This window comes from Mytilus trossulus, chromosome 13 (assembly GCF_036588685.1).
Source record: "Mytilus trossulus isolate FHL-02 chromosome 13, PNRI_Mtr1.1.1.hap1, whole genome shotgun sequence".
NCBI lineage: Eukaryota > Metazoa > Mollusca > Bivalvia > Mytilida > Mytilidae > Mytilus > Mytilus trossulus.
In genome coordinates this window covers 42,600,859-42,628,295 of record NC_086385.1, presented here as the reverse complement: position 1 = coordinate 42,628,295, position 27,437 = coordinate 42,600,859, and the positions used below count along the sequence as shown (strand labels likewise).

Sequence of the window (27,437 nt, the reverse complement as noted above, 5' to 3'; positions counted from 1 at the left end):
TTTTAGCCATGGCGGCCATCTTGGTTGGTTTGGCGGGTCACGCCACACATTTTTGAAACTAAATACCCCAATGATGATTGTGGCCAAGTTTGGTTAAATTTGGCCCAGTAGTTTCAGAGGAGAAGATTTTTGTAAAAGTTAACGACGATGGACGACGACGACGACGATGGACGACGACGCCAAGTGATGAGAAAAGCTCACTTGGCCCTTCGGGCCAGGTGAGCTAAAAATGAACGAAAAACAAATATGTAACACATAAACAAACGACAACCACTGAATTACAGGATCCTGACTTGGGACAGGCACAAACATAAAAAATGTGGCGGGGTTAAACATATTCAAAACCAATTTTGAATTTTGCACAGCTTTATTATAAAAAAGTAAAACTAGGAAAATAAGGCATATTTCACCAGACAAAAGTTATGCTACAAATAAATACAAAAATAAAGTGTAAAAATATTATAATACCACGCTATTGTAAATAATTGAATATATTGTAACAAACTATTTTTCAAACGTTGCTATCACTACCAAACTTAACATTAGAATTGTCCGACTTTGTTTTGTGTTGTTCCCCTTCAGAAGACGTTGATCCTGATCTCGTCCTATCAAAGGGTTCTACCTTGTTTCTGCTAGCCCCGGTCTTTCCTTTCTTTTCATTCTCTGGGATAAGATTTTTCTTTTGTTGTTGAGCAGCTGCAACAATGCCCATTAATTTTGGTTCTTTCTTTACTACAGTTTTATCTTTAACGTTTTGCCATTTAGCCATTACTTTTTTTGCGATCTCTTCGTTTCTTGAAAATAACGAACCCTTAAGATCTTGTAAAGGTGCCTTCGCCCAATTTGCGTTCACAACGTCCCGTAGATTCTTGAACTTCATACCACCTAATTTGGTAATCGACGTTTTCAAGTTCATGAATTTTCTATCTTTATCGGTATACGTTATTGTTGACGGTGCAACAGGAACTATTACTGGCGATGTTAAAAAGTCAGCAAAATCAGCAGTCGTTTTATCTGTATAAGTGCTAACACCTTCCCAGATTTCGGTAGTTGCACAGATATGCACAAGCGTTGAAAATCTGTGATACAACATACACAGAAACTGAAGCAACAACAGAAGACCAAAGACGGCCGTAAATAGTATTGCAATGGGTACCAGTTGGATTGTACCCCCACTGCACTCAAAGTCTATAGATAAGGAATCTTTAAAAGCGTTTACCTGAGTTAATCCGAACATTACTGTAACAAGAATAGCATTAAGTAAATAGACAAACAAACACGCCCTATTTCTTAAATCAATTAAGGCCTCTTCGACTTCCTTTTCCTTGTTAGTGTCTTTGGGTAAAGGTGCTAGATATTTCTTAATATATTTTTTCCAAAACTTTCGCTCTTCTTTTGAAATAAGTTCAGCAGTTTTGTCTGCATATATGTGCCACTGTATCGGCTCCTCTTTTTTCTTGTTTTCTATTTCAGGTTGCTGCTCCTTATCAATATCTGTTTGTCTGACCTGTGTTGATTGGTCAACTGTTAAAGTAATGTAATGATTTATACTACTAGTATGTCATATAATGGTAATGATAGAATCAAATGAAGCAAGAAAAATAGAAACCAGTATTTACCGGCAATAGATATATTTATCAACGTCACGTGTGTTTACATGAGATTCAATAGTTGTGCTCAAAACAGTAAGAAGGCCAGACCAAAATCAAAGTTAAAGGGCATTGACAGAGAAATAAAACAAAGGTGATTCATATCTGTTGTGTTTCAGATAATTGCATCGATGCTCAATTTGACCTCAAATTGTGAATTTATTTGAATGTTACCATACAAGATTGTATTATATGTTGGACTGATTAAAATATAATGTTCCTATATGTACAGTTTCATTTTATTCCATCGATTGAATTGGAATTAAAACGAGATATGTATGTCTTCAAACGAAACAGAAATGAAGTTTACCCTTGGTGCATGTCAATTTGCCTATTCCGAGTCCATCACTTGTTCTTATCTTTAGCTATATCAGTAAATCGTTCAGTGAATGTTTACTTTTTCTAGTGTTTTGATTGAGTTAATCCTTTTTAGTTGATAGTTTATAGTATGTCTTTCAATGGTTTAGTGTTACACTACTATTCTTAGTTAGAGCGAAAGTTGGCGCATGTTAAAACATTTAAACCTGCTGCAAATCTTTGCACCTGTCCTAAGAAAGGAACCTGTTGTTCAGTGGTCGTTGTTTGTTTGATGTGTGTTGCTAAGTGTTTCTCGTTTCTCGTTTTTTATAATGATTTTACCGTTAGTTTCCCAGTTTAAATGGTTTTTTACTAGTCATTTTGGAGGCACTTTATAGCTCTCTGTTCGGTGTGAGCCAATGCTCCGAGTTGAAGATCTTTCTTTGACCTATAATGTTTAATTTAGATTGTGACGTTTTGTTATGACCTGAACTTTATTTATGTAGCTATTAATTGAATATTTCTTACCTTTATCTATCATTTCTTTTTCCTTTTGTTCTTCTTTATCTTTGTTCATAATTTCTCTGACATCTCTGACTTCGTCCATCATATTAGAGTATAGGAAATCGTCTTTGTTGTAATCATTTGTTGGACACAACATACAACTTATGTAATGTAAACATGAAAATAATATCAATAAAAGCTAAAGCGAACAGAAATACCCCAAACACTCCATTTTTAAGGGAAAGTGTTGAATAGCCCGATATTTGCATACTAATAATGAATTAAAAAATATAACATACACTGACAGTTATCAACCCATGATGGAACTTCCTTAAAAGAGTCAAATAATATTTCGCTATTAGCAGCCAGTATGGTTCAATTTTCTCAAAATAAGTTAAGAAAACATCGATGATGAATTATTCACTTGCAAGTAATAGTTTGACCTCATTGAAATTGTATGCATGTCAACTGCAAATTAACTCCTTAGCTAGAGATGGGTTACGCATGATGTATGCGTGTTCAGTTATTAAAATAAAAGAATGTCAACATTAAAAGTAAAACAAATCAAAAGTGGATTCACAAAAAAAGTATTCTTATACATGAACCATCGAAAATTTACTTTTTTAAAAACCCTAAAGCATTAAATCAAATAGACTTAAAAACCAAATGTAATTACACGAGGTCGCTATCTATTCATATGTTTTGTTAGTATCGTGTTATGTTACCGGTTGTTTTCGGGGGTACTCTCAATAGTTTCATTAGATGGTGTATATGCTTAAATACACACGAAGATCTGTATATATTATCTAATCTATGCAATGTTAACTTATGACTTATTATAATTTTGAGATTTGTTTATCGCATAAGTATTAAAGCAACAATTGAAATATTAAAAAAAATCATTGTTTTTATCTTTTATCAAAACTTTTTAAGATGTTTATTGTCTTAGAATTTTTGTTCATTTTGCAAACAACGTAAATCGTAAATTATGTAAATAAGAAAATAAAAAAAAAACTGCGGGGAAAACGGAAAGTCCCTTATCAAATGTTAAAATATAAAGCTAAAAAATCAAACGAATGGATAACAACCATCATATTCCTTACTGTATTTATAGTTTTATGCATTTAGTTATGGCAGATTGGACAAATCTGACCAACTTTGCTTGATAAAAAATAATAACTAATATTATAGCTATTTTAAGAAATTTTCTTTTGATCTTACTGAGTGACAATTTCCTTTCTCATCGGAGTCGAGTGATATGACAATTATTTCTCACTTTCACCCAACCGACTCAAGAGAGAAAATCAATCTCGTTGAGATGACACCTGGTTTTTTTTTAAACCACAATGTCACAATGATTGAAGCATAAAATTCTCTGAAACTGATGTCGTATGGATGCTTGATTTTGTTTACCGACAATCTATATGATACGATTTGAGGACGTTATGTTTTACAACCAATCAACAATACTTTGTCAACAAACTATACCCATCTACATGCTGACTCGTTTCATTATTCTTATTAGGTAGCCATTAACTGTGTTTTTTAAGAACAAAAATGACAAGAACATGCAATCTCTAACTTCTCGTTCTGTTAAGAAGATAGTTTCTTTTGATAGAAAGAGAACAAATCACTTGATCAAAACAAGTTGAAGTGATGTTTTCTGCCAAACAAATTGATAATTGATAATATACAGTCCGCCAAAAGTTAAGCACCACTCATTTTTATTGCATCCATTTTTTTTTAAATTCAAAAAATCCATTATTCCTCGAAAAAAAGATAACAATCATATAGCAAATTTGCTAATGTATACCATAAACAAACCACAAAGGGAATATTGGTCACTTATGAAGGTTTTATGCATGTAGGTTTTTGGTTAATAGAAATAGTGTAAATTACACAATTTAGTAACGGAATTGAAGTTTCACTGTGATTTTATTTTTTTACAACAATTGATCACCCAATATCATTAAAATGTTCTACACATAATCTTTGGTATAATCGGCAACTTTAATGTCAATGTTTAAGTCAATAGCATGTGTAACAACCTCTCTTCCGGTACAGTTTCATATCACGACGTATCATTCTCGGTACAAGCCTTCAAAACTTTAGTTGAGGAAATCTGTTGCATTAAAGAACAAATGCCACTTTTAAATCGACAAAATATTGTGAAGGTGGATCTCTGCGATCGAAATTTCCGCTAATGGCATCTCAGACATGTTTGACAGGGTTTATGTATGGAGACATGGAAGGCCAAAAGATAGTGTAAATGGCTTGCTGCTCTTTGGACTCGGTTAAAATCCTTGCCCTGTGTGGTCTAGCGTTTTCGTCCATGCACAAGGGTCTTGGCAATGTTGACGCAAGTGGGTGATTACTAAAATGAGGGAATGCAATGTTTTAAGGCACAACATCTCTGTATTTCTGTCCATTTGTGTTACCCAGCAGAATATGCAAAACCAGCTTATCACGGTATAAGAAGCAACCCCGTACTGGAACACCACAAGCACTGAATGCAGTCCTTGTGCAAACATTGTTATGGTCAAAGACCGTTGTTTCCCGCGAAATCCGTATTATTGCGTCTACTGGCATCTGACCAATGAGTGTTTGGTCATCTTTTTATGTTCAAGTATAGAGAGTCATTATGCCATTGAAACCTGACGTTAGAGTGATTGACTGTAAGTATAGGTCTCTTTACACCACGACATACTCTTCGGCTGCCTTAAGAAGTCGACGGACCAATGTAGGAACACTAACGCGACCACCTGGAGAAACAGGGTATTTGTAAACGCTCAAATGACATTTGATAAGAGGTTGCTTGACTGCTTTAACGGGGTTCAATTTTTTTGGTCGTAACGCATTTTCGTAGTGTATGTTAAAGGTAATTCATAACACCAAACATTAATATTAATTTCGCAATAGTTTAAAAAATATTGCCAGTTATATTTCGGTGGTGCTTAACTTTTGGCGGACTGTATAGATAAATGAATTACAAATTTGATTAAAGTTTCTGGGATTTGATATTTGTATATTACTGTGCAATTGTTTAAAGGTGAAATGAAAATAGCTACTGAGTCGAAGCAGTTAACCGAATTATTACAAAAGTAGTATTTATGAATTGATTTAACACATAGTATTTGAATTTGAAAAACGGACTGCAAGTTTTTGACAGTCAATTGTAACCTCGAAAATATTTTTGGTTAGTAAGGATATTTCAACATACCTGAAAAATTTTCCTAGTGAACAAAAATATCCCTTTTCTTCTTTTTCTGGTTTAAACTTTTTGTCAGGTTTCGTGTTGTCGGACGTTTCTTTGGTTTCCCGAGTTCCCCATGATACTATGTGAAGATTTCCAATCGAGTAAAGGAACATCAACATGGACATCGACGGTATAGCCACAAAATACAACAATCCAGGTATGATACAGAAAAATTCCTAAAATTAGATTACCAATATTATTTCAACTGATAGGGCAGAGCTTATGTTTAAATTTGCGTAAGACAGTCTATATGAAGATGTGTGTGATAAGGATGATTGGCGTTATAATTATTATTGATTTCTAATCACCCATCAGTGTCACCAAACGCATATACAAATGATTTGAATGTCAGATATGGGACGAATAACTGGACACTCCATTGATGAATGTATCTTGAAACACCTGTCTATAGATGGGCTGGTCTATGATGAGCGAACCGGTTGAATCCCGCCCAATCGAGTGAAATAAATCAAGTAATATCCATCCCGAATCATGTACGACAGAAATAAACATGTTATACCATGTATACGGTTATAACTTTTCAATACTTAGCATTATGTGAGTATTTTTTGAAGACTACAAAGTTGAACGCAGTGTTATAGAATTACACCGGAGATACAATTAAAAACACCCATATTAGTTATGATACGTTACAAAAAAACGAAACAGTAAAGGCAGTCAGCAAACTGTTGCAAAGCATATGAAATCTTACTTAAACATTTTTTAATTAAGAAATACTATTGGTTGAAAATCGGCAGACAAGAATATGATAGTCTAAATAAAGGCACCAGTAGTACACCGTTGTTTGAAACTCATAGATTGGTTGAAAAAACAATCTGGGTTACAAACTAAAACTGAGGGAATCGCATCAAACATAAGAGGAGAACATACATATTTGAAGGTTAAAACAATTGTCCTAGCAGTGAGGTATTAACTTTTGCTAGCGTGAAGAGCATAAAACGGACGTATGAAAGCGCTGTTTCTCTTTGTCAACTGCTCGACTGGGAGTCAGTATTTAAATGCTATGCGTCTGTCAATTACATATTATGATAGCAACTCATCTGCGATAGAATGCTCTTAACCTTCATGAGGTTGAATGATATGATATGAGTCGTCCTACCGATTTATTATCAAATTGTATCCTCATTTTGCTATAGTAAAGAAATCTTGTTTTTTTTATTTTATGAGTGAGTTAGGAAATTTGAGATTCCTTTGTCATGAATTTATTCGTTTCAATCTCATAACATACCTTTGGATGAATTAATGCCGATACCACGAAAACACCTGCAACAAATATGATAAAGATGGTCGTCATAGAGCAAACTCCTTCATCTATAGCGTCTTTAACTACACCAATCATTACAATCATCATCACAATAACATAAATGGCTGATAGCACGGCAGCTAATTGAAGCTACAAAAGAAAGCATATATTCGAAGATATTTTAGAGACAACCATCTGTTAATTCATTTGGTTGATGATACTTCATTTACGTTTGATTCGTTTTATTTAGTATGCATGTGGAGTTAGAGAAACAAAAGCAGCGAAAAAAAACCAATGATTTTCCCCTGCCGTACGTGTTGCTCAAAACTTGTTTAGTTCAACAGTTATTTAGGTACTCAAAATTTTTAATTGAGTATCTAATGTGCTGAAAAAGATATATGTTCATGTATAATAGTTTATCATTATTTAATGAATTAATGAATAATACTGTTACATCGAATTATTACAATTCAGAATACAAACGTTACAAATGATGGCTTGGATGTTGAGTTGTCCCATTGGCACTATTACCACATCTTTTATATCTAATTATGAACAAACCTGTCTTTGGGATGACGCATAAAGAGTCATAAGCAGAAACAATCCAACAGGAAACAAATTCAGGAGAAGGGACACATATGGTGGGATTGCTTCAAATCCAACAATTATCGCTCCCAATATAATCATAAATACTGTACCCGGTGTTAACAACGTGGATACGAACAAACTCATCTGGTAGACAATGTACAAAAAAGATATATTCTCATTTTTCTTTGTGACGTTTTTCCAGTCAAGTATGATATCAAGAATATTAGCCATTGTTGAAGGCGTCCATCTGCGTCTTTGGTTGTAAAATTCATAAAATCCTTCCGGTGCAAAGGTATATGCATCCGATTCTGCACAGTACTCTACTTTCCATCCTTGTTTTAGCAGTAACGTACATAACCATCTGTCTTCACCTAAAAAAGACCAGTCCTACTGAGTAAGAGGTGCTTATATTTTATAATTATTTTATTACTTATGATCATTTATCGTCAGCCAAGCATGCTTAATGCATAATCCCAACTAAGCGTTTAGTGATAAAATTAAGCTATACCATGGTTAATAAAATAGTGAGAAAACAGCAACGTAGAACGAACTGAAATGTCAAAAGAGGCCATGTAAAATATCATTTCTGAACAAGACTCAAACAGTATAACATTTACAGTTGCATTTTTCTATGCGTAAATTATAGGTCTTAGTGACATTCTTTAGGAAGAGACTTTTGTTAAGCATCCATAGATAAAAATACGAATGAAGGTGACTAAATATTCATGAAATAAATTGAGATTTTCTACCTGATAAAAGTCAATGAGCCGCAAAAAAACCACCCTAAAAACAGAAAAAACAGAAAAAACAGAAAAAAACCTTTTAAAATATACTTTGCTAATCAGTGTTGTTCGAACAGTTTATTGGCTCAGCATAATATTACAAAAATGATGATTAGAAAAATTTCACAATACCTTGATCATATTGAACATAATGTTGAGCTTCATTTGCAATTGTCGTGTACTTTTGTAACACCTCTGGATGCATAAGAGCGGAACCCCGGAACAAACTGAAGCATCCTGGGCTGCACAGTACACAACCAATCACGTGTTCTGTTGCTTTTTGCAACCAGTGACTTATCGCATATTCAAACTTCTGATACCATACCATTGGTCCTGAAAAGTAAAGCTTTCAGGTCACTTAATATGTTATATTAATTTACCTTTGTTTGTATGAAAAACCCTTCATTTAATTAATGGGATGTACAGGTATGGGCGTCAAGTTGGTTACTTATTCCCTATTCCCTATTCGTTACCTATTCCCTATTCCCTATTCGTTACCTATTCCCTATTCCCTATTCGTTACATATTCCCTATTCCCTATTCATTACCTATTCGTTACCTATTCCCTATTCCCTATTCGTTACCTATTCGGTTTTTTTTTAGGTTGTTTTATAGTTGTTGCAAGGGTTCGTAAACGGATAGAGAGCATGTCACTATTCATGTTAGAGGAAGCAGTTTCACTTCCTCGTTAGAATCGAATTTGTCTGCGGGATTGTGCATCCAACATGTCCGTGTCTATTATCAATGCATTGAACTGTCTGATTGAAGAAGTTCAAGGTGAACATATCACTTTAAACCAGACAACCATCAGAGTGTGAAATAAATAAGTTTATAACATAACGTCTTTCGTTTTTAGCCTTTCGTTATGTCAGCACTTAAAGATTGTACAGTGTTAAATGGTTTTAAATGTTTCGGACTAAGCATCACAAAAGAAACTATAATTTATATAGAAATGTATTTTGGGTTAATCGATATAAAAAAAATATAACTGTAAATTAACAAGGTAAAACGTAAAACCTGATCCTATGGGGTGAATCCTTCCACAGGCTGCTCCGACAATCTTTGACTTGTTCATTCTTCTCATCAAACTAAGTACAGCTTCTGGTTCAAAATCAACATCTCCATCGAGAGCTAAGAGGTATGTATTATCCAAGGCTGCTTGCTTTCCTGACTCTCCATACTTTTCTAGTATGCACCAGTGTAAAATATAATACATATACATGACCTGTGTAAATGAATAAAATAAATCATGATCTACGCAAACCTAGAGATCATTACATTATGACTCATCAATGCAATTAAAAAATGGCGGTTGAAATCCGGTTTTGATTTGGTTCTTATTCCTCTACCTTAAGCTCTCTTTTTTTGTTTATTACTCATTATAAAAAAAGGAGATGCGGTATGCTTGACAATGGGACAACTGTATACCACAGTTCAAATGAAGCCATTACAGGGATCCGTACGTCCCCCAATAATGAGAAAAAAATCTTACTGTATAGTCGGCTTTCAAAGTCCCAGATATGAATAATAGAAACATAAATCAGTCTAATTCATAACAAAACCAATTTCCAAAAAACAAAAATGAGAAACACGGGGAACCGTGTAATCATAAATGTTGATTTTATTTTTCACTTTAATAAAGTATCGTCTCCTTTTTGTATGATATTAAAAGAGTACCCGTTGTAGAAATCATTAACAAAATGTTAGTTTGATTCTTATATGAATTATAGAGAACGATTTTGGTTGTATGTTGATAATATTAAAGAATGTGTAGGTTGGAATTGCCTTTACCTGACTCCATCGTTTCTTGTGACGAATTTTGGTCTTATCTTTCAGGTGGGCGACCATTTTGTTTTCTCCTGGTAGAGTCCATTCGATTCTTGCGCCATAGGGTGTTCTGTACATGGTTCCAGAATCTACATTTAGTTCCTCTCCATGCACTTTTCTGCAAACCAAGTGGACAATTGATAAAAAAAGAACAGTCACTTGCGACACTTTATGATGATCAATTCATGAATGTGATACATTTTGGTGGAATGTATATTAAAGTTGAAAGTGCATCTACAAGTATTGATAACAGAACTTCTACTTATTCAACTGCCTAAATGAAACCTGTTTTTACACATTGGTGAATTCGTGTGGTGACCTGTACCAGTTTATGTCATTTCCTTTGGTATTTGATACATATCAACCAAATTTAACAATTATTCGCAAGCCCCTTCCCCGTAATCACACGATCTGAATTTAATTTTTAATGTTAAAATAGAACAAAATTACGTTGCTGTAAGTTGAAGTTGCATTCTCCGTAACTTCTTTGTAAGTTTATACGTTTTATTATGTTATTACTATTTGTATTTTTTGTTTTTATTCGTATTACCCTTAAAAAAGGTAGCACGAATTGACAAAAACCATGGTACAGAAAATACAATGTACACCTTACATTACATATAACAATAACAAACTCCGTCAAGTGAGAAAAACATACAAATAAAGAAATAGAAAAACATACGATACACGCTTTGAACATCATATTTGTAGATGTACAACAAAATTAGAATGACACAAAACATAATGTCTTAGTAGTTTTAATGTCTACGAACACAAAATGTGAGAAGTCAGTTGGATCCAATGACCTTCACGTGTGTCCAGATCAAGATTATAACATGATTTCTATCATTTATGAATCGTTTCATATTTTTAGTTCTTTAGATAATTTTCTTTTTTGTGTTATTCTTAAAATCAAATATGACAAGTATTCGTTTATGTCTTTAAAAAGTTTAATAACAACAATACCGAACTACAAGGAAAATGCAAAACGGAAAGCGCCCTTTCCAAATCTCAAAATCCAGAGCGCAAACACATTAAACGAATCGAAAACAGCTGTCATATTCCTGACTCGATATATGCATTTCCTAATGAAAAATATTGAAACAGCACTATAATATCATGCGTTCGAAGTTCTTTGGCAAAATGGCCTTCACCACGAACGATCAAAGCTGTCACAACAGACACGGTTATCGCGAACGAGTTGTGAAATATAAACATAGTTAGATGGGACCAAAGGAACAGCATCGTCCAAAACGGGAAAATTTTAAATTTTAGTGTGGAGTTTCCCGTATAAAACCGAAATGTCTAATTCTAGGAAAGGAAAGTTATTATCATTTACATTGTATTTATTTGAAGGGAGCTCATTTTGGTAAATTTAGGAAGTATATTTAGAAAATTCTTAATTATTTGACGAAACATATCATCAAGATAACGGTAAGTGTTGTTGAATTTATCAATCAAATGCGATAAGGACGGGTCTTTACTGAGTTTGGTCATTTATGTTTATCATCGGGACGGCTTGTACTGTCTTTATGTCACTATCTTGTATGTGTTGTTTTATATAATTGAAACAAATTAATATAAATAGTAAAACATTTATTTGCAAAAACATTACCTTCCAGCCACATAAATGCAATCAATGAATGTCTTTACATAGCTATTAACCTCTGGATATTTTTCTCCCTCTTTTAAAGGAATAAAGGCATCATCAAAGAAAACTTGAGCTATAAAGATAAATATTAATCAATACATGTATAATCAATTATATGTTTTCTAAGTATTTATCAAATGTTTTGATTGCTGGCCTCAAAAGCACACTCTCCGTGTCATGTTAATTAAAACTAAAATAAATATATACTAATTAAGGAATAATGGCACAAGTTTTTGTAAAAGAATTTGTAAAATTGTCATTTTAAACATTGACAAAGTCATAAAAACTGTCCTCCAGTTAGGAATTGTATTTACTACAACACACCCGCGACATCAGGGGTTCATGACTAATTAAAGTTACAACGCCTTATTTTAAGAATGGATTTTAACTATTCGTTATCATTTGATAAAATCATCCTCATTTTATGTTGCACAGTATTTTTCTTCTTTTATAACCTTTCTGTTTGAATCTGTCTTGGTTTCCTTACTACAACCTGAAACTTGTACGTTTCGAGTGCTTTTCACGGCGTACATAAGATCTTGCCGTTTCAGAATCTAATGCATCCTGGGTAATATTTTCCAAAGCGTACACCAAAGCGTTTTGATTGGTTTAAAACGTTATAAACAATGGAAATTCAACCAATGACGTAACGTTATTTTCACTTTGGGGGTACAAACAATGAAATTACCCATGATGCTTTAGATTCTGAAACGGCCAATTTGATGGATTTTGACTGTTGATGGCATCGAGCAACTTTTATACGTATCCAGAGGTCGGTAAGTGATTTTGTTCCATAATTGAGTGCATTGAGTCATAGCCGTGACTTTTTATGACCATGATAGCGACTGAATAGGAAAACAAATCATATTCAGGTATGAAACAAAATACTTTGATATAATTTAAAATGGAAATAGGAAATATGTCAAAGAGACAACATCCCGATCTAAGAGCAGACAACAGCAGGAGGCCACCAAAGGGTCTTTAATGCAGCGTCAAAATACTGCACCCGGAGGTGGACCTCAGTTGGCCTCAAAATGAAGAAAAATGACTACTAGTTTAGTGTAAATGGACGTAATTTTAAACTTCAAAATATATATTAAATGAAATAAATTTAAAAGAACATACAAGACCAATAAAGGTCATAGGCTTATGACGAAGGTCAGGCTCAACCATTCGGCGGGTTAAAACATATTTTGTGAAATCTCAACCCTCCCATATATCATAGCCAATTAAAAAATAAACAAATACACAGTATAAACAGTATAGACACAGTAAAGTTTAAAAGAAATCAGGGTCTATGGTGTTTTTTTCCGGACAAATCTATTTTTTTACGAAAAGTCGAAAATATTTTTTTCTTTCAATTCTAGCCTTACATATAGTGGCAGCTGAAGGTGAAACAAACTAGTATAATCCTAGTATAACTTCAGACATAAAAGATAGGCAACGATACTGATGCCATTTTACTGAGTTGTAAAACAAAAGCATCCGAAACCCGAAAATATCATTTATATGATAGAGAAGTAAGGGTATGTTTTTTCAAATTATGAGACATTTTCACTATGCCAACTTGAAACCGAAAATTAAGTAAGGCAACACTACTTATGTCGCTGTTCGTCATATTAATTTCACAATACCTTCGAGGTTATAATCTTCTTCTATTGCATCCTCATCATCAAGTAATAAGCCGGCCTTTAGTGAAGTCCTAAATTGGTTTGCGTCTAGCCTACAAAGTATTGAAATCAAACGATTGATTTACGTTTGTTTAACATTACCTTGCAGTTAAAGGGTATATAATTGTGATGGAAACAAAAAGTTAAAATTTGAATGCAGGACAATTTAAAACTGAAATGTTTGTGAACCCAGTTGATGATTTGATACATTTTGTTATTTCTTCGATATATCAACGGTATTTGCTCTCTAGTAAATAGTCGTTAAATACACCAGAATGATAAAATTAAATTTCTATCCTTACTCATAAGCTAGAACGTTGAATTCCCGGCCTTTTACGCCAAACTTATTTCCGTGCTTTACGAATAATCTTAACCAATCCATTTTCGTGCTTTACGAATAATCTTAACCAAATAAATTTCGTGCTTTAGGAATTATCCTAATAATATCTCCTTGAGTAATGAAATATAAATTGCATTTACTTAAATATTGACTTCAGAAGCTGTGTCATTTCATTGGCTGTTTCGTGCCACATTGTTGCACAACAAGCATACAACATCTTTGGTTGTTTTTGTTTCTTGTCGTCTTTATCTGTTAGAATTTTGGTATCAGTATCCTAGGTTTTGAAAGAAAATGAATAACTCATGAAATATATTAATTATGTAGTGAGAAAAAGTATCATAATAAAAGTAGAGCTAGAATTGCGTTACAAGAAATGCATTGGCAAAGAAAAAAATATAAGATAAATACATTTAAAATAGAATCATATTCAAAACAGTGTGGCTGTGGCCATTGATTGACGTCCTTAATTCATTCAATGACTGGGACAGATTATGTGAACGTTTGTCTGTAACGACACTGCTCACTACTTACTTATTATAGAATTTAAACTGTAGGGTCACCAAAGGTTCTTAACGCCTATAATAATAAATAATTCGAAAAATTATTCAGGAATAACCTTTATGTTTTGATTTATATTATTAATATAAATCAACACATCGTATTATTCCGGATTCGTTTTTCGAATTGCTTTATTTAGGTGTTGAGAACCTTTGGTGACCCCACAGATTCAGTGTCTTCAACAAGTACATAGTGAGCAGTGATTGTTACCGACAAACGATCACCTAATCTGTCCCAGTCAATGGGATAATTTAGGTCGTCAATCAATGGCCAGGACCACACTGTTTTGAATATGATTTTATCGTAAGATTTCGTTTACTTTGCCAAATCATTATCAATATTATCTGTGCCTAAAAGTGTTTAAGTTAAAAATAAATTTTGTAGAATGAATGTTATTTGAATGGAGACAGTGTTTAGAGAAATATTTTATTAACATAATAGTGTTGAAAATAAAACTTTGTTAAGGAGCTAGTGTTTTTGAAAAATACGGGTTGAACGGGTGATGTATTTAATCAATCTTTTGCTGAAATAAGTGTTTCAAATGAATCTCTTGCTGAAGAAATAGTGACCAAAATACCTGCTTAAATGAAGGAAAAGTGTAAAAATTAATACATTTTTGAAGAAAAGCGTGTTCCGAATATATACAATTTCAATAAATATTGTGCCGAATTAATATCTCCAAATAAAATTGAGAAGGGAAATGGAGAATGTGTCAAAGAGACAACCACCCGACCATACATGGAACAGAAAACAGCAGAAGGTCACCAATATGTCTTCAAATGTATGTCTTGTTGAAAAAAGGATGTTTGAAATGAATACCTTAGCAAAGATCTTATTATATTCCTTGTCTTTTCTCCTCCGATTCAGTAACAGCGAGAGGTCAATAAATAGTCCGCAGTAGAAATTAGAAACAAACATCCTGTAAGTATATAATACAAGACAAATTTTAAGCATTTATTTAAGCACTACATAGTTAAGTGCCTAAACTATCTATATTTAAGTAATTGAACTCCGTGAACAATGCTTTGACTATTAAAATGAAATACACCATACTCCGAAATACTAAACATCTTATTCTGATTTATGTGCTAACAAAATGGACATTTTCATATTGTAAATACCAATGTTTAGATCATTGTCCAATCGTTTTCATAGTATTGATTTAGAATGTTTTAGAACAACTTGAAATGACGCCTTCTTTTTTTAAACGAATGTCATGTTTACCTAATGTATATTTATTTCTGGTTTTGTAACTAGGTTTTCACTCTTTTCATGATGATGATTTGAATAGTAAATTTATTTTATTTTTCTAAATAAAGCTACAGATTATTGATATATCAAAATATATAGCCAATAAAACAATATAGGACACTTAAGACTGAGCATCCTGAAGCACACCAAAACCAGGGGTGGAAATGTTAATTGGAAAACAAAATCAATAACGGTTCCCAAAATCGTGGTGCGTCCGTAAACATTTTGAATGAATGTTTTCAACTTTACCATTTAAACACTTTTGTTAATACTTTTCTTGTGAGCAACAACCCACTTTCTAAGAAATCATGTTAGAAAAAGCAAGCCCAGTTATATCGTATCAACTGGGGGATATATGTTCCATATTCAGGTGCTGCTGGAGTTTTGCTTCACAGCATACTCCATTATTCAAAGTTGACTTTGACACAACTTTTTGGAGTTTTAGATCCTCAATGCTCTTCAATTTGTACTTGTTTGGCTTTATAAATATTTTGATACGAGCGTCACTGATGAGTCTTATGTTGACGAAACGCGCGTCTGGTGTACTAAATTATAATCCTGGTACCTTTGATACATACTATGGTATTTCTAATTGAATAACAACAGCATTTTAATGACACTCCAAACTCATTGAATGATATTCTTATCTAAAAAAAAGTCTCTAGCTCCAGTACGATGAATGCTTAATTTACGATGTCAAATTGGTTCAAATGTGCCAGTACACATTGCCTTTCCTTAAAATTATAACATTCAAATAATATCTTAAAAAGGTACCAATATGACTTCTAGAACTGTAATATGTGCCCATGTCTGTAAAATATTTATAAAACAAGAATGTGGCCAAAGTACACGGATGCCCCACTCGAACTATCATTTTCCATGTTCAATGGACCGTAAAATTGAGGTCAAAAGTCTAATTTGGCTTAAAAACTAGAAAGATTATACCATAGGGAACATGTGTACTAAGTTTCAAATTAATTGAACTTCAACTTCATCAAAAACTACCTTGACTAAAAACTTTAACCTGCACCTCTCACTTTCATTTGCTATGTTCAGTGGACCGTCAAATTGGGATCAAAGTCTAATTTGTCTTTAAAATTGGAAAGATTATATCATAAGCAACATGTTTATTAAGTTTCAAGTTGATTAAACTCCAACTTCATCAAAAAAAACCTTGACCAAAAACTTTAACCTGAAGCGGGACGAACGGACGATACGACGAACGAACAGATGGACGGACGCACAGACCATAAAAAAAATAATGCCCCTCTACTATCGTAGGTGGGGCATAACAAATTCATCGATGAGATATCATTCAAGTACAATATAGTTACCTCGCTGTTTCGCCATGTTTGTAACCGTTGACTTTCCATATATGTCTGGTAATCAAAAGTATAGAAGCGATAAGTACAAAGAAAGCGGCAAATAATTCAGTGCAGTTTCCAATCAACTGATCAATTCCTTTTACACACCAGGTAGAAAATAGCAAATCACAAGAGCTAAACTTCAAAATGTCAGGTTGGTGCATCATGCTAACTAACGTTAACGTCGTTACTATAGGTACTACAACTAAAGGAATACTGAAGCCAACACGCTGGCAATTTATCACGCATACAGTTTTTGATGCTTTGTAACAAAGGTATTCACAACATATGCTTATAACAGCTACTATGAATGGAGCACGATTTGAGCAGATTGGATTGTTTCCAAATGTATGATCTCCAAATACAGAGGTCAATGTAGAAATACCAGAGTTGAAAAGCGACTTCAAACCAGACGTAGAGTCTTGACCTTGGACTGAAAATATAATCATTACTGCAATGAAAGTTACGAGTATTTTCCAAATGTTGACCAGACACGCTACTTTTGTTCTTCCCTTATGCATTTCCCATTTCACCCTACAAAGGAACCTTGAGCTGTCTCCTCCAATAAAAACGAAGTTCTCCCAATACTTAATGGACGTAAAAATGGCTGACATGAAGAACATACCCATCAACCAACCGATCTTTATGTAAAGAGCTATAAGAAATATTCCTACGATTTGAAGTAGAAATCCAAAAATCGGGAAAACAATTGAAAGCATAGAAGTCTCACTGCATGTAGATTTTTTTGTTTTTTTCTCATTGTCGTCTTCTTCAGGTTCATTTACGGTTTTATCTATTATATCTATCAAAGGTGGTATTACTGCAACAGACAAATAAACAACGGAAGCGGAAGCTGGGTCAAATGCAGGAAGTACTAGAAATGCAAGTATGGATATTCCAATCGAATGAATAGTTTCTATCAAAAGTACCTAGAATGAAAAAAATGTACATCAATTTCAATGTATTATATACAAATTAATTAAAGAAACATTATATATGCAATTTATTAATCTTTAAACGACCTAGATTAGATGAACCGACCGAGTAAACCCATTTTTCTTACCTTCTAAACATTTCCAGGAATATGATTGGTTAAAAGCGTCCGCGTGCAAATCGTGTATATATGATATAAGGTTAGTTGAGAGGCGGGGCTTATCTCTTACACGGTTAGTAGTGGAGTTACGTCCCATTATATTCCACATTATGTAAGAAGGGGCGGGGCTTATTTAATACATGGTTAGTAATGGTGTTATGTCCCTTTATAAAAACAAAACGGTACTGAGAAAAAATCTTAAAAGTTCCAACAGACGAAAAAATTGATGATTAAAATTGAAATAAATTCATAAAACACATTTAAACATTAGAGGTCGTTATTGTTGGCACTCTGTTTTTGTAGGACCAATGGAAGTATTTTCTTAACAGTATTGAAGACTGGCTCATTTTGAGAATAACTAGTCTTAATTTCACACGTTCAGATAGTCGGTAAGATAAATTCGTTACATATTGTGCTAGTGACGTAATACGGTATATATATTGAATTTACTTACCCCATATATACCGTATTAGGTCACTAGCACACTATGTAATTAATAACAAGCAGCTGATTTATCATCGATTTGTAAGTTTACTCTTATATCTGTTGAACAAATGTGTGCTTTTATTGAGCTGTTTAATAATTTGAACCTATAAGGAGTTCGACATTTAAGACAACTATCGAGCACTGACTAAAGGATAAAGATGGGAACATATACGGTAGATTTCGACTTAAAAATCTTCGACTGGTGCAATAACTATTCTTTCAATGAATCACCAACATTGATAAATATGATGTACATATACGTTCAAATACACTCTTTGAACGATGGCATTACTTCATACAATGTACTTGAAACACAAATTTCTTATGATAACTTTTTTCTAGAGCAATTCTAGTTTGATAAATAAGTATATAAAGTTTGTAGAAAAATAGTTTTTTCTAAAATTTAAATATTTTTTCTATATCAAGTATGTTTTGGAAGTTGTTTTCCAACTGACCTTTTATTACACATACTATTTTATCTTTGTGTTGCTATCTCAATAACGTATACCCAAAATCTTCATTTTTTCATAGCGCTAAATGCATTACGGTGGTAACAATACTTTTCAACCTTATTGTACAACATAATAAAAGTATGAAAGAATGAAAACGACCCGTCCAAAGATCACAAAGCAGTCAAAGGTCACCTGTGGGGAATCATCATATCTAGAGTATCACGCATCTTGAGACAGGCTTCAAATGGCCCCTTAACAAACATGCGTACTGGTTCAGCGTTAATGAATTTCACACTTTAAAAACTCCAAAAACGTATAAATGACGCTTAATCAAAAACCAATGCACGTCCATGTTTGTTCACTATCAATAAGTATCGAGTATGAAGAAAGAAACTGTCTTACAATGACGGTTCTAAGCAAAAACATACAAGAAAGAAACTGTCTCACCATGTCGGCCCTAAGCACACACATACAGAAAGAAACGGCTTACTATGTTGGTTCTAAGCACAAACATACAAGAAAGAAATTGTCTTACCATGTCGGTTCTAAGCACACACATAGGGAAATAAACTGTCTTACCATATCGGTTCTAAGCACACACATACAAAAAGAAATTGTCTTACCATATCGGTTCTAAGCACACACATACAGAAAGAAACTATCTAACAATGTCGGTTCTAAGCACATACATACAGAAAGAAACCGCTTACCATGTCGGTTCCCAGCACACACATACAGAAAGAAACTGTCTTACAATGTCGGTTCTAAGCACATACATTAGACAGAAACTGTTTTAACATGTCGGTCCTAAGCACACACATACAGAAATAAGCTGTCTTACAATGTCGGCTCTAATCACACACATACAGAAAGAAACTGTCTTACCATGTCGGTTTAAAGCACATTAGAAAGACATGTCTTACCATGTCGGTTCTAAGCACACACATACAGAAAGAAACTGTCCTACAATGTCAGTTCTAGGCACACACATACAGAAAAAAACTGTCTTACAATGTCGGTTCTAAACACACACATACAGAAAGAAACTGTTTTACCATGTCGGTTCTAAGCATATAAGAAAGAAACTGTCTTACCATGTCGGTTCTAAGCACATTAGAAAGAAACTGTCTTACCATGTTGGTTTTAAGCACATACATACAGAAAGAAACTGTCTTACTATGTCGGTTCTAAGCACACACATACAGAAAAAAAACTGTCTTACAATGTCGGTTCTAAGCACACACATATAGAAAGAAACTGTCTTACAATGTCGGTTCTAAGCACATACATACAGAAAGAAACTGTCTTACAATGTCGGTTCTAAGCACATACATACAGAAAGAAACCGCTTACCATGTCGGTTCTAAGCACATACATACAGAAAGAAACCGCTTACCATGTCGGTTCTAAGCACATACATACAGAAAGAAACCGCTTACCATGTCGGTTCTAAGCACATACATACAGAAAGAAACCGCTTACCATGTCGGCTTTAAGCACATACATACAGAAAGAAACCGCTTACCATGTCGGTTCTAAGCACACACATACAGAAAGAAACTGTCTTACAATGTTGGTTCTCGGCACATTAGAAAGAAACTGTCTTACAATGTCGGTTCTTAGCACATACATACAGAAAGAAACTGTCTTACAATGTCGGTTCTTAGCACATACATACAGAAAAAAACTGTCTGACCATGTCGGTTCTTAGCACACACATACAGAAAGAAACTGTCTTACAATGTCGGTTCTTAGCACATACATACAGAAAAAAACTTTCTTACAATGTCGGTTCTAAGCACATACATTAGAAAGAAACTGTCTTACCATGTCGGCTTTAAGCACACACATACAGAAAGAAACTGTCTTACATGTCGGTTCTAAGCACAAACATACAAGAAAGAAACTGTCTTACCATGTCGGTTCTAAGCAAAAACATACAACCATAATGACGGAAGAGTCAAATTGCAAACAATTTCCGATCTATTCACATTTATTGGCACTGTTGACATTTTGAATCCATATATTTACATATTTAATGAGTGAATTATTGCTATTGGCATATTTCAGTTTTATTTTTTGCTCTAGAGTTGGTTTTCTTTTTAGGTTTGTTTTACATTTTGACACACCAAGGCTTACTGTGCGGTTTTGCTTATGGTATAGGCTGTACCGACTACAGTTGTTTTCTCGTCCTTTGACATCTGTCGGGGATATTGATCTCTGATAAACCACATCGCATAATTTGTGTTTGATCGTGAGTTACACGTTCTTGCTAAACATCCATACGGTTATTTTTTTTCCCATTATATTCACAAAATAAAATACAAAGAAGGACCAGATAGCTCGAACGGACGCCTAACAGATAACTTTTTTCCCAATCCGTTCATGTCCGTTAGACGTCCGTTCTTATCCGTAAAACGTCCGCCCATATCCGTTGCATGTCCGTTAAGCGTACGTTTTATCCGTCGACGTCCGTTCTGTCCGGTTGAAAATTTTGAGCATGTTCGAAACTTTGGACGGACGTCCAACGGATAAAATGTCCGTTGAACGTCCGTAAGGCGTCCGTTTTGTACAGTACTCGTTTGTTTCGTTTCCGTTTTGTATCCGTTACGTGTCCGTTATACATCCGTTGGAGGTCTTGACGATAAATTCACCAACGGACTTCAACCGGACGTTTAACGGATAAACCGGATGTTGAACGGATGAGAAACGGACTCCTACCGGACGTATAACGGATAAAACGGACGATGAACGGATCTGATAAGGATATAAATGCCAATAAAAAATTTCGCGTCAGAAATGCCAATTATTGGTATGTCAGATTTCTTAAGGTTCATGGATTCTTATTATTCATAATCGATCTTAGAGTATAGGCACGTCTTCACAATCACCAGCTCTTATTCAGGCCAGACACTGAACTTTGGCGGAATTTTGAAGACCAAACCAGGAACATTTTGAATATTTATGCGATTTACATTTATTATTATTGTCGCCTTTGATTTTTTTGTATATCTTGTTCATCCGTTTTATCCGGTACGTTTCCGTTAATAGGTGTCCGTTTATGCGGTACTCGTCCGTTGGATGTACGTTCGACATCCGTTCTGTCCGGTACGGTGCCATTTCTCGTACGTTGCATAGTTGGTGTGTGTCCGTTATGCATCCGTTACACGTCCGTTTTATTCGGTCAGTACACCAACGGACGCCCAACGGATAGCAATTTTGTCAACAGACAACTTTTATTTTCATCCGTTAGACGTCCGTTCGTGCTATCCGGTAAGGTGTGACAGAGGCTTAAGGTGGTATGGGAGTCTAAAATAAAAATGATAGAATTTGTTCATACTTTGCCAAAATGTAGTATCTATTGATACATGTTAAAAAATATTATAAAAATGATAGGTCACCGTGCATTTTTTCAAGCTACGGGTCGTGACAAAATGACACATTTTGTATGGATTATACAGGAAAAAACACCATTTTGTGAATAGAAACTAAACGAAATGATAGAATTGTAAAATAAATTAGGAAAATATAGCTTTCAAACAATGCTTTGATAATATTAAAAGAAAAGATAGGGTCACCGTGCGTTTTTTCCGGCTAAAATACAAAGTAGGAAAATTCCATGAACAATCCAACAGAAAATGCACTGTTTTAGAGTTACCTCCCCTTAAAATGACAATTTCAAAATATTTAAAAACAACCAAAAATAATCTATACTTGTACATATATTTATATTTATAAGTTATATTCTTATAAACTGGATCTTTTAAATGTAAAAACACATGAAATATCTGCATTCTTGCATCAAATTTTGCTAATTTGATAGAAAATATGTCCCTTAGATTCTCTGTTTTTTACAATCCAAGATGGCGAAAGACACCCATACCACCTTAAGTATTTGTTTTCCCCGCAGTCCAAATAAATGCAAGTTTATAACCTATACGTGTTTTGTTTTAAAATACGGGTTTCAATAAATACTTCATTAGTTCACTTTAATAAACTTACTGCCAAAAGAACTCCACAGTTCAACGGTGCATTCGATTTGAAGCATAATCTAAACAAAGTCGAGAAGAATGTAAGGAAATACGGTGCAGTTATGACGAGAAATAGAGCCCAAATCCAAGTCTTGTCAACTGCTGTAGAATGAGGTAAGCACGTGGTCGTATTACTGGTACTGGTATCGCAGATGGAACAGTTAGATACCAGGAGACCTCCAAGAGTATTTATTACAGAATCTGATGTTTCTATTGGCGGAGTGATATGCCAAATCAAAATATGCAAAGTAATCCTCGCAACAAAGCAACTTCCAAACACAATGATAAACAGAAAGATTGCGAATATGATTTTCAAAATCTTTTCTTCCAGTGGAAACGCAGACGACTTTAGTTTAATTTTGAATTTCTGCTTTTCTCCATCATCTTCATCATTTCTGAAAAAAAAAAAAAACTAGAACTGATTAAAAATATAACTAATGTATATCGTAAAATCGTACCCAAAAATGTTATGTTTACTGTAATATCAGAGGTTTAAACATATTTCATTCATAAACATGAAACCATATCATCAGGGAAACTGAACTGCTTTTATCAGTAAAAAACAAAATAATCCAAATATCATTTTTCTCGCTGTGTTGAAGATCCATCTGTGGCGTTCGGCTGTTTTCTTCTCTTTGGTCGGGTTTTATGTCTCTTTGACACAAACCTCGTTTCCATTCTCAATTGTATCTGTCACGTAGATGATTCCGATATCAAGCTCGGAAATTTAGAACAAGCATCTAAGTCTTCCAATTTTCTCAACATTCCTTAGCCTTATGAAACACGGGTGCAACGCTTGGAGGAAAGTGTGTGTGTGTGAACTGTAATATACTAGTATATAAAATGTTGCTTCAATAAACATACTACTACTGGAAAGATGTCAAAGACTGAATAAAGAAGATTGGTAACTATATCGTAAAGTATTACATGAAATTGATGCACACAAACGCAGTTTTGTTTTGTTTTTATACACCCTTAAGCGATTCCATGTGTTTCCTTATAATCAAATATATACATGTATGTCAAGTTGGACAAGGTCTTTTTCTAGTAATGTTATGCCCAACTTATTCTTATTAACACGTCAGTGGTTTCCGATTGCCTTGGATTAAAAAACCCTGATGAAGGTAAATCTAGAAAAGTGCTTCGGCCGAACGAAATGTATATTTGTGAGACAACAACGTCATGTATGATCATTTCTTTTTATATAAATAAGGCCGTTAGTTTTCTCGTTTGAATTGATTTACATTGTCATATCGGGGCCTTTTATAGCTGACTATGCGGTATGGGCTTTGTTCATTGTTGAAGGCCGTACGGTGAACTATAGTTGTTAATGTCTGTGTCATTTTGGTCTCTTGTGGACAGTTGTCTCATTTGCAACCATACCACATCTTCTTTTTTATATCTATTGGAAAGACGAATGTCAAAAATAGTAATGAACTTTTAATTGTAATTATGGGCTTTAAAATTTCTTCATATCTTACCACGAAATCAAGTTGAAAAAAATAACCAAAATATTATGCTGATCAAAGGTATTTAATAAGAATGTTCACTATAACGGCTTGGCCTATACAAAACAAAATAACATTGAACTGGATCAAAACAAAGATTATAATATGTTTTGTTATATACGTGCCTCATTCATAGTTCTTATTATCAGATGAATGCATTGTTAAAATTATTTATAACCAAGATCTAGATAAAAGTTTGTGTTCATAGAATCAATTAATACAATTAACTATTATTAGTTATCAAATAAAGAATTAAACAGAACGGTCTATCAACACCTTGATAGAAGAGAGTAAAGAAATACCAAAAGAATTTTCAAAACTCATAAGTGAAAGGCCATTTCTTAATTAAAGTTACCTAAACTCACCATATATAAGCAATCAATTAATCAATTCTTAAAAGAAATTGAGAAGAAAGGAGAGATAACCAATATATATATATATATATGCATTGTACTATTGGCTGTTCTTCATATGAATAGCTGAAACCGCCTCGATGGTATTGAAGCAGCGTGATTTGTAGGCCTCATATTATATCCATGACCGGCGCATTATAAACTAGGACCTGTCAATTGGTACATGTGTACGTATAGATTAGCTGTTTTCCGGTATTTAGATTCATTAAAGTGTTCCGAATTTTATAAGTGATGAGAAGGAACAATTTAAAGATTTTACATACCATACAGACAAGACGCAGTAGCGGATCCAGGGGAAGAGAATGTTTCGGGGATTGGAACCCCTCTGTTTGGATAATCACTACATTTGAATTGGGTCGAACCCCCCTTTGATCTGGGTTTACATTAGGAACTCCCTTTGAAAATGTCCGGAACTGCCCCCTGAGGCGCCTACTTAATGCCGACTTGAACAGTAGTGTTTTATATTCATCAATTATAGCTGCATATTTATTAATCAGAATAATAAAAAATTGCAGTAATGCATTGACAATATGAAACAACGATCATAGTGTTCGTAGGTTGTACGTCACAATTGACGGTTGTGCGATTAGGGAGCTACCATTTGATTTTTATGGGAAGGGAGAAAGTGGGAGAGCTATGACGAAAAGTATTGACCTGCATATTGTTTTGTTTTTTTATCTCTGTCCTGCCTTTTTATTTTCCACTGTATTCGATCCTGTTTTTTTCAATTAATTTTTCCAGACTTTTTTTTACATAAACTGTCACATCGCCTTTTTTTTGCTCAAAACTCCTGTAAAGCATTTTTTCAAATTTCATCTTAGCCCTCCCACCCAAACCAACCCCATCCCAAAATCATATAATCATATGTTAGTTCCCTAACGAAGAGGATCGTAATAAAAAAAAGTTTTGTATGGCTAAATAAAAGATCCACAGCTACCTAAAAGATATTAAGATACTATATAAATACTACAAGTAATTGAATGTATCACAATGGTCACTTTAAGAGTTACCCTTTTGGTTCTGTTTTCAATGTTTTCTCATCTAGATTAGTAACCCTAGGTGTTTTAGATTCCGATTCATCTGCCATATCTCACAACACTATAAAGAAAACAAGTATACATATAAACAAAATCAAATACATTGCTAAATGTCAGAACTACTTAAGAAAGCCCCCACTTTTATAACAGTTGTAGTCTGGTACCGTATTATTTGCCGTCCTCTGTGCTAACCTTTATTCCAATACGGGGAATTTCTTAAAGATTGTATTTAGTCTGATTTTGGATGTCTCACTGATGTTTATTCGTTTATTCATAGCGTCAAATGTATTTAGAAGTTACAAACTAATTTCAACCAGTACCTCTTTTTAGAATGCAAATATATTTAACTGCTACGTTATATTTGTTAAAATTTAGTTCAACATGTGAATCTTGAGCAAAACAATGTACGTAATGTATAGAATAAAATTGTTCAACCTCACCGCATTTTATGTCGGGAACAAGTCAGACTGGGTATTTTAACTTTGCGTTGTAAGTTGTTGTTGTTGTTGTTGTTGTTGTTGTTTGTCTTTGTGTTTATGTGTACTTTTCCAGAGTAGTTAGGTGATGGCAAATACCCCTCAAGAACATGATATATCTGTTTAATTATACCGAATGTTAATGTACTAAAATGCATTGATGATCGTGACGTTACAAGCGTCCAGTCGGATAGAGTAATTTTTGGCAAATACCACGGCAGAGAGTGTAAAATAGGCATATACCCCGGCGGCGTTTAAAATGAACGATATTCATTTGATAACAGTAAATTGGTGAAAAATACACTGGGTATCAACCAATCAAAATCCAAGATTCTTACATAAGGTGTAATTGTTCACTTATTTAATGATAATAAGTGACAAATACACTGGATATCAACCAATCAAAACCCCGGATTCTTACATATTACACCTTATGTAAGAATCCTGGATTTTGATTGGTTGATACCCAGTGTATTTTTCACCAATTTACTGTTATAAAATAAATATCGTCCATTTTTTAACGCCGCCGGGGTATTTGCCAAAAGGATATGCCTTTTTTACCCTCTCTGCCGTGGTATTTGCCAAAAAATACTCTATCCGACTGGACGCTTGTAACGTCACGATCATCAATGCGTTTTTGAACATTAACATTCGGTGTAATTAAACAGATATAGCATGTTCTTGAGGGGTATTTGCGATAAATACCAGTCTTGAGAATGAATTTCCCTCGCCTTACGGCTCGCGAAATTTAACATTCTCTAGACTGGTATTTTTCGCAAATACCCATCCTTAACATAAACCAATATTAATAGTACCATATATAATCTACTTTATCAGTTGTTACCGTAGTTTCCAGTTTTCATTTAACAAACAACAAAGTTTTAATACCAAAGTGCTTGAACATGTTTGAATAAGTGATAATCATTTTGACATATAAGGC

At 33.9% G+C, this 27,437-nt stretch overlaps 1 protein-coding gene across 1 annotated transcript; it reads right to left on the bottom strand.

Annotated features, from left to right (window-relative positions):
• Positions 1–366: 366 nt before the first annotated feature.
• LOC134693985 (chitin synthase chs-2-like) lies at positions 367–26,082 on the bottom strand. Its single transcript, XM_063554967.1, has 15 exons — positions 25,995–26,082; positions 23,035–23,458; positions 16,972–17,930; positions 15,206–15,305; positions 13,969–14,102; positions 13,453–13,541; positions 11,783–11,891; positions 10,132–10,285; positions 9,358–9,565; positions 8,473–8,673; positions 7,532–7,929; positions 6,956–7,120; positions 5,671–5,882; positions 2,475–2,611; positions 367–1,524 (listed from the first exon to the last, which is right to left on the bottom strand). Exons 1-15 carry the CDS (start codon positions 26,069–26,071, stop codon positions 512–514), a joined length of 4,380 nt encoding a protein of 1,459 aa, XP_063411037.1. The 5' UTR covers positions 26,072–26,082; the 3' UTR covers positions 367–511.
• Positions 26,083–27,437: the final 1,355 nt, after the last annotated feature.